General features: G+C 47.5%; 1 protein-coding gene across 6 annotated transcripts in view; it reads left to right on the top strand.

Moving 5' to 3' along the window:
• TNFRSF19 (TNF receptor superfamily member 19) overlaps positions 1-18,503 on the top strand; it is a 159,207-nt gene that overhangs the window by 111,364 nt on the left and 29,340 nt on the right. For all 6 annotated transcript variants that reach the window (XM_027116691.1, XM_027116690.1, XM_027116689.1 and 3 more), the window contains one exon: positions 2,028-2,113. In XM_027116691.1, the coding sequence (XP_026972492.1) occupies positions 2,028-2,113 (86 nt within the window). The remainder of the gene's footprint in view (positions 1-2,027; positions 2,114-18,503) is intronic.

Here is an 18,503-nt window from a genome sequence, read left to right as displayed (position 1 = left end):
GAAAGATCAGGATCCAACTTCATTCTTTTGCACATGGATATCCAGTTTTTGCAGCACCTTTTGTTGAAGAGACTGTCCTATAGCCATTAAGTGGTCTTGGCACCCTTGTCAAAAAGCATTTGACCATACGTGTGAGGGTTCATTTCTGGGCTCCCTATTCTGTTCCATTGGTCTGTATGTCTGCATTTATGCCAGTATTGATAATTGGGAATTCGTAATATGTTTTGATATCAGAAAGTGTGACTCCTCCAACTTTGTTCTTTAACTTTTACTTTATAAATTCCAAAATAAATATTTTTTATAAATTCTGGTGGAAAGTCACCATATTACAATCATTTAAACAGATTTTCACAGTCCGATGAAAATGGAAGGTTGAGCAAGTGCTGGGTGTGTCTGGACATTTGGTCTAATTATCTAGTTTCAAATGCAAATTTTGCTTCAACCACAGATCACACAGATTTGCTACTACATTATCAATTCCACAAAATAATTGCATCTACCTGTCTTTATGAACGTGATCTGTAATTTATTCTCCATGTCACTATTTTTGTCATGAAAAAGTTGGAAGATATACATACATGTAAAATCACTTGAATCCCCACCATCTAGAAATAATCCGTTGTTAATATGTGGCAGATAATATCCTTCCAAGCTGTTTACAATGCAAATATACACACAAAAATTGTTCTTAGCTGCATTGGTAAATAAATGATCTGAAAGAATCTATACGAAAGCGTGTGTCTGTGCAAAATGGCATTATATCATTCACACTTCTTTTCCACTTAATGATATTTTATGAATTAAAAAAATAGATATGTAGATCTGCATCATCGTTTCTAAAGGCCCCTTTGTATTCCACAGCCTTGTGTCTACCATGGCTGGTCATGTCTGCTTTGGGTAGGGGACTGTGCCTCGTTGGCTTTTTTTCTTTTATGAGCAATGCGGTGGTTACACTCTTTACATCCAGCTTCGCCCACTTGATTATTTTTTGAAGATAAATTTCAAAAAATGAAATTACTGGGTAGAATGTAAACTATTCTATTGAGTTCTGATGGCCTACAGCTAATTGCCCTCCTAAAGTGTCAATTTCTATGCCCACTGACAATAAACACAAGTGCCTATTTACCTAGGCTCACGCCAACACTTTCCCAATTTTCTAAGTGAAAATGGTATATCTTCACTGCAATTTGCACTTACTTGTTAGTAATGAGGTTAAACATTTTACTGTTAATTTTTTTTAATTTAATTGCATCATCTTTTTAGTTTTAATTGTGAAGTTTTAAAATTATGAAGTGTTCTTCTTTTGGGAATTAGTGTTTTTGCCTGTTTTTCAGTTGCCTTGTTCACTTCACCATAATGATTTTTAAGTTTTATCGTATAGTCTTAAGTTATAGACAATACCATGACTAGAACTATTTTCCAATTTTCTTTTGCCCACTATGTTGATGACGCTTTGTTTTTGCTCTTCAGATGCCTCTAGTATTTGTGCGTCTGTGTGTGTGTGTGTGTGTGTGTGTGTGTGTGTGTGCTCAAAGCTGTTAATCTCTATCGTCCTGGCTCCTGGGTTTCTTGTCATGCCTAGAAACATGCCCCCTTTTATCACGATTGTATCAGTATCTGCCTGCATTTTTCCAATGGTTTTATGGTTTGCTTAGCATTTTTGGCCTTCGAATTTCAAAGGTTAAAAACTAGCACTTCACAAGGCATTTTGTCATTTAAATGACAATAGAAATGTCCAGATTTCATACGCCCTCACGGGCACCCCACCTCAGTGTACGAAAAGTGGGGCTGAGTAGAACCTACAAAGTTACATTTAGTGAATTGTTACTTCTTAAGCGTTCACTGCATGCTCAGAGACCTTTCTAAGGATGTGTCTGTCTGCTGTTATAGTTAAGCCTTTGAGAACCTCTTTTTAAACGCTAGAACTGGTAATGGAGACTGCCAGTAATTTATCACATAAGTCTGTTTGCTGCAACTGTGAGCTCAGATGAAAATGCTAACAAGGATTATTTCCCTTTCTCTTCTAGATTTTACAGGAAGACCAAACTTGTTGGTTTTCAAGACATGGAGTGTGTGCCTTGCGGAGACCCGCCGCCCCCCTACGAGCCACACTGTGAGTAACGCCATACAAAGAGCAGAGGGGCTCTGGGCCTTTTTAAAAACCTTTCTTCAGTGGACAAGTGGAACAAAATCTCTCTCTACTGCGGGGCTTAGAGTGCGTGGCCTTTTATCAGGAGTCCAGCAGGACAGAAAGCCCTTTTGTTGTGCGTCTCAGTCAGCAAACTGCATCCATTGATTAGAATCTCGGGTGAAGCAGAGAGGCGTTGCTGCTGCCATGTCCCATTCAGACTCTTATCTTTTTTTTGTTGTTTTTTTTTTTGCGGTACGCGGGCCTCTCACTGCTGTGGCCTCTCCCGTCGCGGAGCACAGGCTCCGGACGCGCAGGCTCAGCGTCCATGGCTCACGGGCCCAGCCGCTCCACGGCATGTGGGATCCTCCCGGACCGGGGCACGAACCCGCGTCCCCCGCATCGGCAGGCGGACTCTCAACCACTGCGCCACCAGGGAAGCCCCAGACTCTTATCTTTCATTCTAGATCATAACTCAGGCAACTCCAGTTAACTAGGGGGTCCACATCCTACTGCGTCGTGGCTTTGTGCCGGGCTCTTCCTAGGCCTCAGACGCTGTCGTGGGGTGGCTCCCAGGCATTTCTGGAGACATCCCCCTCGGGGAATGGCGATCACCTGCTGAATGAGCGTGCATCCTAGTTCATTTCATTCCCTCCTTCACTTTTCTCATTTAACAAATAAGTAAAAAGAGAAAACCCATTACATGCTGGTAAAGAGAAAATTGTGCCTTTTCTTCTTTGTATTAACATTACTTGAACTTTTTGACCATATTTTTTCCTTAGATGGAAAAGGCGTTTGTTTCAGGTTATCAACCTGCATTGATTTTGAATAGGAAAGAGTGATTCCTCACTCTTCTTAATCCTAAATACAAATCTGGCCAATGAAAACCCACAGGTGAGGGGCCGGGAGAGAAGTCAGAGGGCGGGCGCCCCCCAACCCCGGCCCCCAGGTGTGCTCAGGGCAGGCTTGTCTCCGCTGAGCAGGGCCTTCCTGAGCTGTGGGAGCAGCGAGGTCCAGGAGGAAGGCTGGAGGAGGGCGCCATCCCTGCATGGGTTGCTCTTGACTTCAGGGAGCATGAGTAATACAGATGTTTATTTAGGGATTCGTCTGGTATAATTTTCCATGCATGGGATCTGACCTCTTGCTTCTTTTTGTGACAGAAGCCCCCTTTAATCCATTGAAAGTCATTGCATTATTTGATAAGGTCACATGGTACTTTTGTTTCCAAGAACGTCATGGCATTTTTGCAGTCCCTACTATTAGGTCCTTTGCCAAAGCGCATTACTTTCTACATCTGAAGTGACGGAAAGGCAAAGAACTTGACCCTTTCCAACTTTTATAGAAACGTACCCTGACCCCCCATCTTTGTAATAGGTCAACGCTCGCCAAATAACTCATTGCAATTAACAGATGCAGTACTGAATGCCTGTTGTGTATTGGTCACAATTTGTTTTACTTGATTTTCTCAATGTCTTCATCAGCTCGCATTCGTCATTGAGGACACTGGGTCCAGAGGGTTAATAACTTCCCATTGTTGGCTGGTGATGGGCAGGGACAATATTCAATCCCAGGTCTAACTCCAAATACTGCGTTCTTCCCCCCCACGCCCTACTGTCTCACTAGAAAAACCCAGCTGTCCAGTCTGTCCTCTGTTGGCTGGTGTAATCCACTCCATGTTGACTTTTTCCTGTATTATTTGCTTTGAGGTTCGTCATTTAACAAAAACTCTAAACATCTAACATAGGGGAGATACTGAAAGAGTCTCTTTTTGCTACACAGCCCATAAAAGGACACGTCCCCTTGCCAGTTAAAATGTGGCCGCAACCTAGTCTGGCCCGTGGCTCAGCTCAGCCATCATTTTGGCCAGAAGGCCAAGATTATGCCCTTCCTGCTAAACGACCATAAAAAGATTTAGGGAAGAAATCAGTATTGCCCAATTTAGAGTTGGAAAGTCCTAGAGGGTTTTTTTTCCCCTTTAATTTATTGAGTTTAAATTTAATGTAATCTAGTCGTAAGTCTGAGGCACTGGAATCCTTTGCCTTGGGGGTCTGGCGTAGCTTGGACATCATAACTTAGCCTGTCAATGTAGATTTCACATTTAACCTTTCATGTCTTGTAGAGCCGTAAGTTATAATTTGAAAAGAAAATTGGCTAGTTTAATTTATGTGTATAGATACGTTTCTCTCTATATGAGACTTTTTAGAAAGCAAAGAAATACAAATTATTTTTCAGAGTCAGAAATGCAGTACACACAGCTGATAGCTTTTGGAATTATGAAACCACTGTCTGGTGGTCTTTCGTGAGCCTTAATGCTTATCACTTGGAAGGAAAGTTTGCTGCCTTTGGCACAGTTCTTGGGAATAATTCCAGAACGCAGCTAATCTCTTCAAAAGAGATCTTGAGGTCTTTGGGGGACATTATGTAAGGCGCCTTATGTTTTCATTACTTCTACTTCGGGCTTTTCCACTCAACCACGAAAAACTGCTCCTTCAGTGATCTTCCCCGAGGAGTTGCTGTGTTGTTTAGACGCTAAGCTCGAAGGTGGTGGCGCCTCTCAAGCTACCTGGAGCGATGGGGCTTGTTTCAGTGACACACGTGGCAGCGGGAGGCTGGCCTCCCCAGGCCCAGCGGCAGCCCTGGAGTCTGGGGGCTGTGGCCTCTGCAGCAGGACACTCCCCGCAGCTACTTTTTCAGGTTCTGCCTCAGTCCCCCGTCCCCCCCAGCACTCTCAGCGGGCTGCTGGGGTGTGTACTTCCCTGGTCAGGCTCCTGAAGGAGAGAATCCGATCGGTGCAGGTAAACACCACCGTCCTGGGAGGTGCAGCCTTTCCCACTTACCTGCTGAACAAATACTTGGGTTCCTGCTGGGAGCGTGCACACCACGGGACACACGTAGACCCAGTCCTTCCCTTCATGGAGCGTAGGGTGCAGGCGGCTAGCTGTCGAGTCACTCAGGCGCCGCACACCTGGATGCACCTGGTGGATCAGTCCCACCTGGGAGGATGCGCGGCTTCAAGAAGAAGTGATGGGTGATGACTGGGGAGCCGGAGGGGGGCTGCCCCGACTGTGACTTTCCAGCTGTGACCTAAGGATCGGCCAGGGGAGGATGAGAAGGAGGAAGCTGGGGCAGGGGCGGGGTGGGTCGCCGAGGCGGGAAGTGCCCTTGGACTTGGCCCCGGAGATCTTTGGCGGCCATTTTAGGGAGTGATGGAAACAGAAGCCAGATGACGGTGATGTAGGAGGTTGTGCAAGGAGAGCAGCAGAGCCAACGGTAGGCCACTCGGTCCAGAGCTCTGGCTTGAAGGTGACGCGCGGGAGGGTGCAGGCAGGGCAGGGTTTTGTTTTATGTTGTTCGCAGGCAGGAGACACATCTGCCTGTTTGCAGGCTGAGGGGAAGGTCCAGTTGAGAGGGTCTGACTGTTCTATGTGAGAGAACAAAAGAATGATGTCACGTCAGGTTTGTTGAAGGATCCAGAGAAGGGTCGGCCTCTGGTGGCGGCGAGGGCTCCGTGCTGTAACCAGGGCCCGGCGGGGCGCAGGTGGGCAAGAAGCCGGGCTTGTGCGTCCAGAGTCCCGCGAGGCGCTCTCGTTCTTGGCCGTGTGTGCGGCAAGCACGAGGTGCCCCTCTGCCGGCGGAGGCTGGACAGGCACAGGTGGCCGAGGGTCTCATCCCAGACAGTGGACGGACTAGATTAGATTAAGCGGTGGGTTTCCCAGGAGCACCGAGGGTCCGCTGGAGTTAGTGGTCCTGGTGAGGCCTCGTTTGCCTCTGCTGTGATATCCGTAGGGGTCCTGCTGCCACAAGACATACCTAAATTGTACCCCAAATGCACAGCTTATAGCAAGCAACAAAGGAGTCCTTAAAGAGGATGACTGTCTGTGTTAATAACACCAGAATAATTTTAAATGACTGTAAATACATTTTTTTATGATACCTGAAGCAAACCAAAGATTTGCTTCGCGAGATTACGAGAAAACTTAACAGAAAGCACAAGATTGACGACTTCCCATATTTCCGTCCACTCTCCGAAGGGCCACCCAGGCCCGTCCCTGTCTTGGCTGGTGTAACTGTGACGGGTGACTGAACTCCCCGGGGGCTGGGTTTCATGTCTGTAAAATGGGGTGCCCCCCCCCCCCCGCTAAGGCTGATGTGAGTAGGAGATGGTCGGTGTCTGTGATCCTCTGTGCGGTGTCCGGGCGGGCAGGAGCTCCAAGCTCTCAGCCCCTTCCCTGCCCCTCCCACCATGCGGTGCGTCCTGGGTGCCTCGGCCTCACCTCCTAGCATGTGGGAGAAATTGCTGTCTGGAGAAAGGGCCGCGGGCCTGCCCGGGGGACTGGGGCAGTGGTTCAAAGACCAGCAGTGAGTGTGGGAAGCCGCCCCGCTCAACTGGACAGGGGGTGACAGGAGATGGAGGACATGTTAGCCATCAGATGACAGATCTGTTCTCTGCAGCTTCGATTTGTCATCAAGAGTGTCTCAGTAGGCGTTTCTCTCCCTGTAGGGCATACCTGTATTCCTTGTAAACTGATTTCAGAAACTAGGAGGGACTTCGCTGGTGGTCCGGTGGTAAAGAATCCCCCCTCCAATGCAGGGGACGCGGGTTCCATCCCTGGTCGGGGAACTAAGATCCCGCATGCCGCAGGGCAACTAAGCCCGGGCGCCACAAAGTACAGAGCCCATGCGACACAACTAGAGAAGCCCGCGCGCTGCAACTAAGACTCGACGCAGCCAAAATTAAAAATAAATATTAAAAAAAAAAAAACTAGAAGGAAATTTCTGTCCCCCCTGACTCTTTATATTGGCCCAGTCTTAAGGAGTCCTCGGAAGCTTGGCGTCTACCAGCAACAGAGTGTAGGACACAGCCTGGGGCCAGGCTCCGCCTGGACCGATGGTGTCGCGTCGGGCAAGTCAGCTCACCACTTTGAACCTCCACTTACTCCTTGGGAAATGGGGCTAAGCATGCCATGTTGGTCGAGTTTAGATAGAACTGACTGGACTCGCGTCCAGAAGCACACCAGCCTTCTTCCCGATGGTGCCTGCGGCCCCGCCCACCCCAGGTGTACCCTTCGCGGGGTACGGGGGCTGGGAACTGCCCCACTCGGGGAGGGTCTCAGATGCAGCTGGCTGTGATGTTGCCTTGCTGGTCCTCCCCCTGCACTGGGGGCTGAGCAGTGAAGGTTACCTAGAAAGGGGCTGCGGTGGGCTTTTGCGTTTGGTTACTCGGCTGGCCGAAGAGTCCCTACTCCGGCCGGCTGCTCTCCTCTCTGTCCCATGGCGCAAGGCCTCATGCCCGCTGCCCGGCCAACACGAGCTTGAAGCTCTCCTCCCCACAAAGGAATGATGGACGTGTGAACGTCAACTAGTCTGCCTGTAGCATTAGTTCGTGAGGAAGTCTGGTTGACATCGCTGTAGACGCAGATAAATAAGTGGCAACCTCTACGTGGAAACCCCTGCTTCAGGCTTTGCCCCTCATCATAGCTTCACCTCCTGATAAGGTGCAGCTGTTTAGAGCATTAGGAGAAATAGAGGAAAACACCAGGAAATTTTAGAACTGTGTCCTGCCACGGGCCTGATAAGAAATGCAGATTTGGTGTGATTTCTTTTAGACCTGTTTACTTAATTTGGAACTGTAGTTGGAACAAATGGTTTTGAAAAAATTCAAAGCGGTTTTTATTTAAGGGTGTTTAACCTAGATGTTTGCTTTGTTCGACGAGCACGTGATTCCCAAGAGATAAGCGATCAGATAAGTCGCCAGGTGGGGGAGAAGGAAAGTCAGGAGCTGTGCTAACCTGCAACTGTTTAGGAATTTACATGACTCAGTACTCTCAGAAAACCCGCAGGTCTCTGTACCAGTAACTAATACATCACATTAGGAAAGATTGATTGTTTTCCAAAGGAAACTCAAACTGTCTTGTAAATAACGAATAAAACTAATTTCAGAGTAAACTTTTAAAAGAATTATTTGCTCATTAAAGCTAGTTTTTATAGTTTAATAGAAAAAAAAGAAGGGGAGAACATCATAAACAAAACATTTCCAGCATTAGCACATACAAAACAAAATACAGCCTTCTGACGGCTTTCATTTCAGTATTTTTTTCTATCTCTACTACTGATCTTTTTTTAAAATAGGTGTAATGATGCTGTACATAGAATTTTGTATCCTTTTTCCACCTGAGATGTATATTTTTTCACGTACAATTCTAAACATTAATGATATTTTCGAGTGAGTATGGCGTGGGCTTTGGACTTCAGGTGGATTGGATTTCAGGGCTGTCTCTGCCACACACATTGCTCTGTCCACATGTGCGTGAGCCCTTCCACAGGTGGGCAGGTGGATGGATGTCCACAGGTGTTTGTGTGTCCAAAGGCACTGATGTTTTTCTCTCTTGATCTGCGATGCTAAATTGTTTTGAAGTAAGGGTGCCTGGTAAACAGCTCTTTTAAAGAAAACCAATTTAAAAGGAAATAATGGGGAGTGTCCTGAAATCGATGCCAGTATGGGTTTTCCAGTTACTTGTGGTGAAACACAGGCGACCTCAGCTGCCACCTGTGTTTCAGCTGAACCCCTGAGGTTCAGAAGCCAGTTCCTGCCATCCTGCCAGCACCCAGGACTCTTCATACTACCGGGGACTAAAACACTCACTGAATCTGATCAGAGTGAGTGACGTAGAATGAGATGCAGAGAGATGCATGCAATCCAGAAGAGTTATAGCGAATCCGTTTGCTTTGGAAACACCATGTGATGTTATTGCATCTGTGTGTGTTTTCTGTTTCTGCAACAGAGAGTTCTTCTCCTGGGCTTGCTAATACTTAGTGGCCTGACTTCCTGGAGTCCTTCCTGGATCCTCTGCAGGACAGGCCCACAAAGCCGCCCTGTGCTAATTAAGGGTTCAGTTTACAGAGGATGCTCACGGAGTCTCTGGTCCTCAGGCCGTGACTCTAAGTGTCGGGCGGGGGGTCTGGTGCCCTGGGTGTGCTGGTGGAGCCCGGCTTCCAGACTGCTTCAGGACAGATGGGGCTCCTGGACCTCCTAAATGGTGGAGAAGGGCAGCTTCTTCAAGATTTGGGTCTTTCCTGTTAAACAGAACAGGGTGGAGAATAGGAGAACAATGAGATCTAAGAAAACAGCCTGGGCTACAGGACAGCCTCCCCAGGCATCTGAAGCAGGTTCCCCGTGCTGGTCACTCTTTATTCTTTGGTTTAGGGAACCATTCTCCTCTCTTCCTTCCACTTTCCCTAGTTGTCTGCTTTTCCTCCCTTTCTTTTTCTCGGTATTATGTGATTCCCTTACTTTATTGACAAACCGTCTAAAACAGTGGTCACGGAAGGTTGCTTATGGGGGAACCAAAGAGACAGAAATCCACCAGGGCTCCCTGCAGGGTCCCGGCACGAATGTCCTGCCTCGAGGACGCCTCGTGAGCCCCCGTGGGGTCCACCTAGGCTTTACTGTGGGTGACGCTCTGTCGGCCCAGCCAGCCTGGCAGAGGGCAGGAAGCGGGGGAGCAGCTGAGACAGGCAGAGAAATGGACGCAGGGAGAAGCTCAAGGGCAGCCTGTGCGTCCAGCGGGGAGGACACAGGACCCCACGGGGCAGCCACAGAGCGCCGAGCACGCCGTGACTTTGTGCCATTTAGTGTAGAGCAGAGGGACCAATTCCACCTCAACGACTGACCCCCCCTGGGCTTTCCTAATGCCACTCACGACAGGCATTGCAGTTTTCATTATTGCTCTGGACCCAGAAAGGGTAAGGGAGGGGAGACCCCATCACATTTGTTGAAATCTTTTTCAGAAAACAGAAAAACTGCTGTAATTTCTTTGAAATGATTTCCATTGCTAATGGTTAACCTGTTTTTTAAGCAGATTTGCTTCTGGAGGTAAACAACTGTTTGCTAAACATAGGTTGACAATTCATGATAGCAAACTCCTCGTTTTCCAAGGATAGTGAAAAAGTAGCAGGGCAGTTTTAACATCTTGGCCTCTTTAGAGAGAAAAAGGTGCGCGGTAACTGCAGCTGCTTTGAACGATTATTTAGCTGTTTCGGGTAATTATCTTTCCTTAGCCCTAGCTTCATTAAAGTTATAAAAATCAAAAAATTTCAAGAGAAAGATGTTTCTTACACTCATGCGCTCTGTGTGCATTCTTTTCTCCCGATACAAAATTGCCAGATATTTGTAAGCCGTTCGCTTGGTCCCGCATAAGAAGAAGAACAGGAAGGGGCAGTTTAGCTGCCTCCACTGGGTCCGTGGACCGTGGCCCCTGAGTCTGGAGATGCTCTGAGAGCTCTGGTCAGCTGGCTGCCGTCCGGGAGGTGGGAGAGTCCTGGTCTGGAGGCGCTGAAGGCTTTGGTCCCGCCCTTCGAGCGGGGCGGTTGATTAGTACCCAGTCGGCTATAAATCTAGCTTCTCCGCCTTTATCTTCAGTCTCTTCCAGACATTTAAAGTCAATGAACTCGTTTAAATATTTGCTTACGAAGAAACAGGTTGTGGTTTGTTAAAGGCCATCCCTAAATTAAATGCATGTTAGATTAAGTGCAGTTTATTTAAAAAATATAAAATCCAGCAGGCCTGTTTCATTAGGTTGTGGACTTTTACAAAGGGTACAGTGATTTGTGTGTGTACCCATTAAACGCTTGAAATAAATGGGTGTGGAGAAAAGCCGTCTCACAGTTTATGCCGGACCCGTAGTGGAAACGCTCAAAGTTGCAGCTTAGCGATGACTCCCTCTCTTAGAGCAGAGTATTTATTCTCAGGAGGTGCTGTGCCAGGGCTCCTGCTGCCTGGAAACCAGAGCTTGGTCCTTCAGGGGCCACATTCCAAGGGCGCCTGGAATACGTAGCTGCCCCCATGGAGGGGGGTCTTTTTGTCTTTAAACGTGGGTGAGCGCCCGGCTGCTTCCCACGCCAACTGCTTGAATAGGGATGTCATTGGAGGAACATTGCTTTGAGGAGGGAAAAGAGAAGCATCAGGAGAGTTTAAAATAGCAAGCAGGGGGGCTTCCCTGGTGGCACAGTGGTTAAGAATCCACCTGCCACTGCAGGGGACACGGGTTCGAGCCCCGGTCCGGGAAGATCCCACATGCAGCAGAGCAACTAAGCCCGTGTGCCACAACTACTGAGCCCACGTGCCACAACTACTGAAGCCCGCACACCTAGAGCCCGTGCTCCACAATGAGAAGCCACTGCAGTGAGAAGCCCATGCACCACAATAAAGAGTAGCCCCCGCTCCCCGCAACTAGAGAAAGCCCGCGTGCAGCAACGAAGACCCAACACAGCCAAACCTAAATAAATTAATTAATTAAAATCAATAAATAAAATAGCAAGCAGGGCTTGAGTTCCGGAGGGTACGACACTCCATCTGCGTCCCGCAGCGTGTGCTGCCCTTACAGAGCCAGGAGGTGGTCTCAGGGCAGAGAGGCAGGACGGGCGCCCAAGTCGGGCCTGCGTCTCCAGGCCAGCTCGGAAGGATCAGGAGTAAGAGTTTAATTTCAAACTTAAGGAAAAAACATTGAAACTATACTTGAAATGTAGTTGAGTCATCCTACTTGAAAAAGTAATGTAAAATAACTCAAAGGGAAAATAAAAAGTTAAAAAAAAATTTTTTTTAAATAACTCAAAGGGTGGAAAAGGTAGTAGAAAGTAAAACTTGGAAGCTTAAACTCAGATATCAAACAGGAATTAAAAAAATAATAATATCCCATTTCAGGTGTTTAAACAAGTATTTTAACTGCTTCGTTTATTATTTTGACCATATCAGAGAAATTAAGCGTTTGTGAGGGTTCTGTCTATATACTAATCGTGTATCCATTTTCTTAAATATTCAGGACGCTTCTTTTCTCAATACTGTACAATTATAAGGAAAGGGAAGAAGTGTTTCTTTTGTCTTTAACTGTTCCAAAGTAATTTTTTAACTTTATTGAAATGTACTTGACGTACAAGGAGAGGCATCCATTTTACGTGCACAGTTCAGTGGGTTTTGACAGATGTGCACAGCTGTGTTATCATCTGCCCCAGGGAGGATGTGAAAGTCTTCCCAAAGGGGAGTCATCTCAAGCAGAGCCTGAAGTCACCTCAGAAGGGTTCTCTTTATCATACTTACCATTGTCTTGAAGATAGGGTTTAGACATCTTTTTGTTCTCTTGCATTTAAAAAAAATGTATGTATGCATATATTACTGTTTTCTGTCCACGTTTCCCTTTCTATGTGGAGACCAAAGGGTTATGGTGTGAAATGTCGAATTTTGTGTTTAAATGATTTTCTGCAAAATCTCCAGTGTCAAAGTTAAGAAGTGCACTGAAAATCAGGCATCCCTGGAAAGCTTTCCAGTGGTCATAGAGGCAGGCTTTGCTTTAAAATGAGGAAAATTACTTTTTCAAATTTTTGGTGTTAGGCTGCTTAGCTCAGGAAGTCTCCCAGGGAGTCCTTTTCGGGGGCCTAATGCTAGTCTGGAAAGCAGAGGACATAAAGACAGCTCTCTGATGTGATAACTGTCGACCGGTCTGTCCTCTTGTTCACGGACAAATGTACTGGATCCTACTCTGGGCACTGACGTGGCACCAGGGACCCTGCAGTGAAAAACACAGACTAACTTCCCAGTGCTCAAGGAGTCGACGCCCTAATACTCCGGGGGAGGGGGGTATTATGTAAGATAAGGTGGTCCGAAGAAGGCCTGTCCCAGGGTCCCTGATGCAGGGAGGAGGGCAGAGCATGGGCAGAGGCGGGAGCCCAGCCAGTGGGTGCAGGGCCTTGGGAAACCGTGCAGACCAAGGAGGACCCTGTCCTCTGAGGGAGAATGTTAACTACAGGAGTGACACGATCTGGCTTCACATTTCACCGTCTGGGAGGTGGACTTCAGGAGAGCAAGGGAAGAAGCAGGGGACCAGTTCAATGCAACGGTTTTAGCTGATTCGATAAAAGGATGCACTTAGAACGGGCTTTCCACCCGTTTCTCAAGAGTTAATTTTTTTTGGCTGCATGTATGAATAATGTAATAATATTTGTTACATTTTACCTGCTCTGTGATGTCAAAGCAAATTACAGAAGAATAGCGTTCAGTTGATTTTTTTCTAAACTTGGGCAAAACACGAATTTTGAAGAGGTGAACTTACGATTCTATATCACATCGTAAGATTTTACTGCACGATAAATGTTTTCTATTACTTTAGGCCCTGGGGACACAAGAAGGCTCTAAAAAATAAGATCCTGGAAGTTTCTCTCTGACTTCTAATGCTCATTAGCACCGAAAGGACACTCACATAACTGCCTCGTTTGATCATCCCAAGACTAACGCCAACCAATATCTACTTGATGTTTTTGTGGATTAGCTCATTTAATCTTCATTATGAAGAGGCTTGCCTTTGAGTCCTGGTCCTAACAGCTAACTTTCAGATGAATTATTTAACTTGTCTGTGTCCCAGTTTTTTCATGTACCAAAGGAAGATTCTTATAGGTTTAAAAGAGGAAATAAAGCCCCCCCAATTGAAGTCCTGAATCTGCTTCACATTCCAAACCTCAAGACATATGTGCTCTTTCCAACCTAACCCAGACTTGGGTTCTTTACCATAAGGTCTGTCAACTGTCAGGTTATAAATAAATTAAGAGCAGGGTCAATTGTGCTGTAACAGAAACAGCAAGAAACACAGTCCAAATCCAGATTTTCTCTTCAGTCTAGAGCCAGCCACATGAAACTGGGCAGAGACATACACACGTTTTCTTTTTCTTAGTTGGAAGTTAATGGGTGGAAATAATTTGAGTTTCATCATTTTAGAATAATTTCACAGAAGATTACTTCTTTCAGGGACTTCCCTAGTGGCGCAGTGGTTGAGAATCCGCCTGCCAATGCAGGGGACACGGGTTCGAGCCCTGGTCCGGGAAGATCCCACATGCCACGGAGCAACTAAGCCTGTGCGCCACAACTACTGAGCCCGTGAGCCAGAACTCCTGAGCCTGTGTGCCACAACTACTGAAGCCCGCGCACCTACAGCCCGTGCTCCGCAACAAGAGAAGCCACCACAATGAGAAGCCCGCGCACCATAAGGAAGAGCAGCCCCCGTTCGCCGCAACTAGAGAAACCCCGCGTGCAGCAACGAAGACCCAATGCAGCCAAAAACAAAAAATTACTTCTTTCAATACTGCAGTGAGGTAACTAAGAATTATCCACTTTACTAATAACAGGGAAGCTGAGAAGTTCAGGAGGAGAGTCCTTAGGGGGAAGCATGCTGAGCTGGACACTGCCTTTCCCAAGGATGAGGTCTAACGAACAAGGTCGTGCTTTCACAGGAACACGGAGTCCAGGGCCCCCAGTGGAGCCTGGCACTCAAGGGGTTAAGCACAGTCCTGCGCAGGAACTAGGAGGGCAGGGGCCCAAGTTTCATGTCTTTGTTCCAATTCCCAGATGGCAACCCGGTCTGTTAGTCGCAGTTGAAGCAAAACTATTTTTGAGCCTGTGTATCCTACAGCACAGATGGTTGAGGCCATAATAATGTGTTTCTTTTATGGTGTCTTTTCTGTTTCTTGGTGTAGAAGTTTAAAAGCTTCATTGTTTCATCAGTCAAATAAACGCAGCAAGACCTTATGGGACTGTGGGACAATAAAAGGAAGAAAAACATCCTTGAACGCAGGAAAAAAATCTTTTTCTTTACTCTGTTTACAGAGGAATGCTATAGACAATCTGCGGCCATTGTGGGCTTTATAATTTTTTCAGTGTTAAATATGGTATTTATCATAATTACGGTACCAAACAGTTATAATCCACCCGGTGCCAAAGACAAGTCTAAAGTACCGAGCTCTCTCTGGGCATCACAGACTTTCTCCAAACAGCACCAGGCGGTGAAAGTCGCTGGTCGACCGCGCGGTTGAACTGCGGGCAGTGGTGGCCTGGGGTTCACATCCCAGTCTCACCAGCCGCTCTGCTGTGACAGTTGCCTTGTCTGTCCTTCCCTTCTTTTCCCCACAAAGATATGCATGATAACATGTGGCACAGCTCTGGTGGGGGACACGTCTCTAAGCCAAGTGATCTGGAAGCAAGATTAAGAAGAACAGAAACCAGGGGACTCCCCTGGTGGTCCAGTGGTTGAGAATCTGCCTGCCAGTGCAGGGGACGCGGGTTCCATCCCTGGTCCGGGAAGATCCCACATGCCGCGGAGCAACTAAGCCCGGGCGCCACAACTAGAGAGAAGCCCACGAACCACAACGAAGAGCCCTCATGCTGCAACTAAGACCCAACGCAGCCATAAATAAATAAATAGATAGATAGATAGATAGATAGATAAGCTGCTTGTTTCAGCTTAAAAAAAAAAAAAAAAAGAAGAAGAGCAGAAACCAAGTTCAGTTAAATAATGGACCAAGTCTCAGCTACTGGGACCTTCCGCCTCGTGGCAACAGGTCCCGAGCCAGGGTTTTCCTCCTCCCGGGGATGCTGCTGCCTGTTGGGCTGGACGTCAGGATCCCCTCCGACCGCCAGCCTTTCAGGTCACTCCCCACACCCCCAGGCCTCCGGGGTTGTCTTTCTACCTTTTGGGAGCCTGAACCCCTCATCCTAACCCCACCCCAGCACCTCTCTTAATGCCCTCCTGACCCCTTTGCCTGTCCGACCTCCTATCACACTTGTTCCAGGCCTCTCGCTGGGCTGCTGAGGGCCCTTGAATCCTGTTTTCCTTTGGTTTTTTTGTTGCATTTCTGAGGGCACTGCCAAGGACACACACATCTTGAGGAGCAGAAAACTGTTTATCTTGTCCATCTATACTGTCCATCTATATAACCTTTTGTCTTGCTGAGAATACAACTGTTCACTTCAATGCCTTACTTTTTTTTTAATTTTAAAAAAAAATTATTTGTTTTATTTATTTATTTTTGGCTGCATTGGATCTTCATTGCCGTGCGCAGGCTTCTCATTGCGGTGGCTTCTCTTGTTGCAGAGCACAGGCTGTAGGCGCACGGGCTTCAGTAGTTGTGGCTCGCAGGCTCTACAGCGCAGGCTCAGTAGTTGTGGCTCGTGGGCTCTAGAGCGCAGGCTCAGCGGCCATGGCTCACGGGCTTAGTTGCCCCGCGGCATGTGGGATCTTCCTGGACCAGGGCTCGAGCCCTTGTCCCCTGCATCGGCAGGCGGATTCTTAATCACTGCGCCACCAGGGAAGTCCTCAATGCCTTATAAATGTAGTTGATTTTCATTTTCTGGATAGAAACATTGACCTTCGGTACTAATAAGATCCAAAGCAAACTTAAAGAAACGAGAAAAGGAAAACCTTTACCGCTCCCTGTTGGTAACAGTCGATCAGCAGTGACTGGCCAGCTTCAGTGACCAGAGCCCTTGGGGAACAACAGGCCTGGTGAGGACGAGGCTCGCTTCCCAGCTGCTCCTCAGCCCTCCCGCCAGGACCGTGCCGGGGCTCAGTGCATCCGCCCCCGGGTGGGGTGTCCTCCCCTGGCGCCTCAGGGCTCCCGGCCGGTGTCGGTGGAAGCTGGTGGCTCAGTGCAGAGCAGCCACTGCTGGCAGATTTGGGCAGGAGGGCAGGTCTGCAGGGTGCAGAGGAGATGGCGGGTGAGAACCAAGTGGAGGCTGGTGGGAGGGAGAAGACGACAGAGATCCAGGTATTTGGAAGGCCAGTTTTCAAAGCAGCACGTACGCTGCTGGGTGAGAAAGGACATCCTTAAACCATTATTCTTCTGGCCGTTGAAAGACAAAGTACTCATTATTGTGGTCAGAGTGAGTGATGGTACTGTGGCTTCTCAGCTTCGAACAAAACAGAGCCCTGCTGGCAGGATACAGTGCTTTGTCCTTCGGGGGTTGAGGGCTGTCAGCTCACTCGGCGTCTCCGAGGGCGTTTGCACCGGTGGACACGCGGCTGGTGATGGACGGAGCAACGGAGACGCTCTGGCTGGTGCCGTCTCTCAGGAAGAAGGTGCTGGGCTCCCAAGACTCCGTTCAGACATGCTGTGGGAGCCCATTTACTTAGGCGGGTGAGGTTCGCAGTGGAAAATATGGCCTCAGTTGGACAGGGAACCAAGCCCATCTCTACACACACCAAGCGGAGACTTGGTGACTTCCGCCGATTTTCAAAAATCACGTTTTCTAACCACGCAGGTTAGTAATTGAAGTCAGAAAATGTAGTTGGGTAGCTGTGTTGGTGAGAATCTGAACCCACCACATTCCTCCTTCAGTTCACACCATCAGCTTATTGCAAATACATGCATCACCGACTTCCTGACCCTAAGGTGTCCCCAGGCGGGAGCAAGAGTGACTCTCAGCTAAAAGGTCGCGGGTAAGGTCGAGGAGAGACAAGAGGGTGAAACCTCCCCGACGTTGGGTAGAATTTCCCGTCGGTCAGCATGTCTTTTTGGTCGTGGACGCTGTGCCGGCCAGGTGGTGGTCCAGCCTGCTTCCTCTTCACTGTCTCCCCTTTACCCCTCTTCCTCTCACATGAGAGGGTCTGTCTTCCCACGTTGGCTATCCACCAGGTTGCAGATGCTCACCGAGCATGACCATCCACCCTCAGGAAAGGATAAATTAAATTCCTTTGTCCACAAAGACAGTTGTCACACACCCATGGAACTGGCCTTTTTTTCTGCTGCAATTTCACAGTGAGGCCAGACCATCTAAATATTGGCAATAGAACCAGGCAGATATATACATGACAAAATACAGATTTCAGACAGTCATTTGTATTAATCCCTCTTCCTGCAATGCCCCTTTTTTATGCATTGAATTTAAATATGTATCATTGTTTATGCTTAAAGTCTGTTTCTGTTTATCTGTCTGTATGTCGGTAATAAGTCCAAACTGTGGTCTTAGTGCTCAAGGAGCTGGAACAGAAAGAAGCATATTGTTTTAGTTTATTCTCTCCAAATCCTGTACCAACAGTGCTTAATACAAGGCTTTGAGAGAGGCTTGGCGATCTTGGACAAACATTGTACTCAGCTGGGACTCTCACCTTGTGTCTCATCCACACAGAATGCTCCGCCAGTGTATTTAAGAAGCAGTGAGGGCAGGTCCTGTAGCTTGTGTGCCACATTGCCTCTAGAGAGGGACCAGAGGGCTGCTTCAGCGTCTTGGCAGGTGTACCCCTGCTCTGTATTCTCTGAACTATCTCTGTGCCTGACCATTCATATTTTTCTGATTTGCCTAAAGTTCTTTTTCCCAAAGGCTTTTCTTAGTAATAGCTTTCCCATTTCATTCACAGTATTCCATGAGGTTGAGTTATTTTGCTCGTGGTCGCTTATTCTTATATAACACTGCTTCTGTTACCATTGGGAGGTCATATGGTGGGACCCTTTGAGGTACTCAGATAGAAGTAGTGATAGCTGTTTCTTTTGTAAGAAACGCGTCTAAACTTCTGGGGAGAGTCATGCTGGTTTGTCTTCATTGTGAATTTTCCTTCTGAAT

Source organism: Aethalodelphis obliquidens, unplaced genomic scaffold (assembly GCF_003676395.1).
Source record: "Aethalodelphis obliquidens isolate GAN/ISIS:26980383/991018 unplaced genomic scaffold, ASM367639v1 scaffold16, whole genome shotgun sequence".
NCBI classification, from domain to species: domain Eukaryota; kingdom Metazoa; phylum Chordata; class Mammalia; order Artiodactyla; family Delphinidae; genus Aethalodelphis; species Aethalodelphis obliquidens.
Note: the sequence above shows the minus strand (reverse complement) of the source record. Positions and strands in the feature narration are given on the sequence as shown.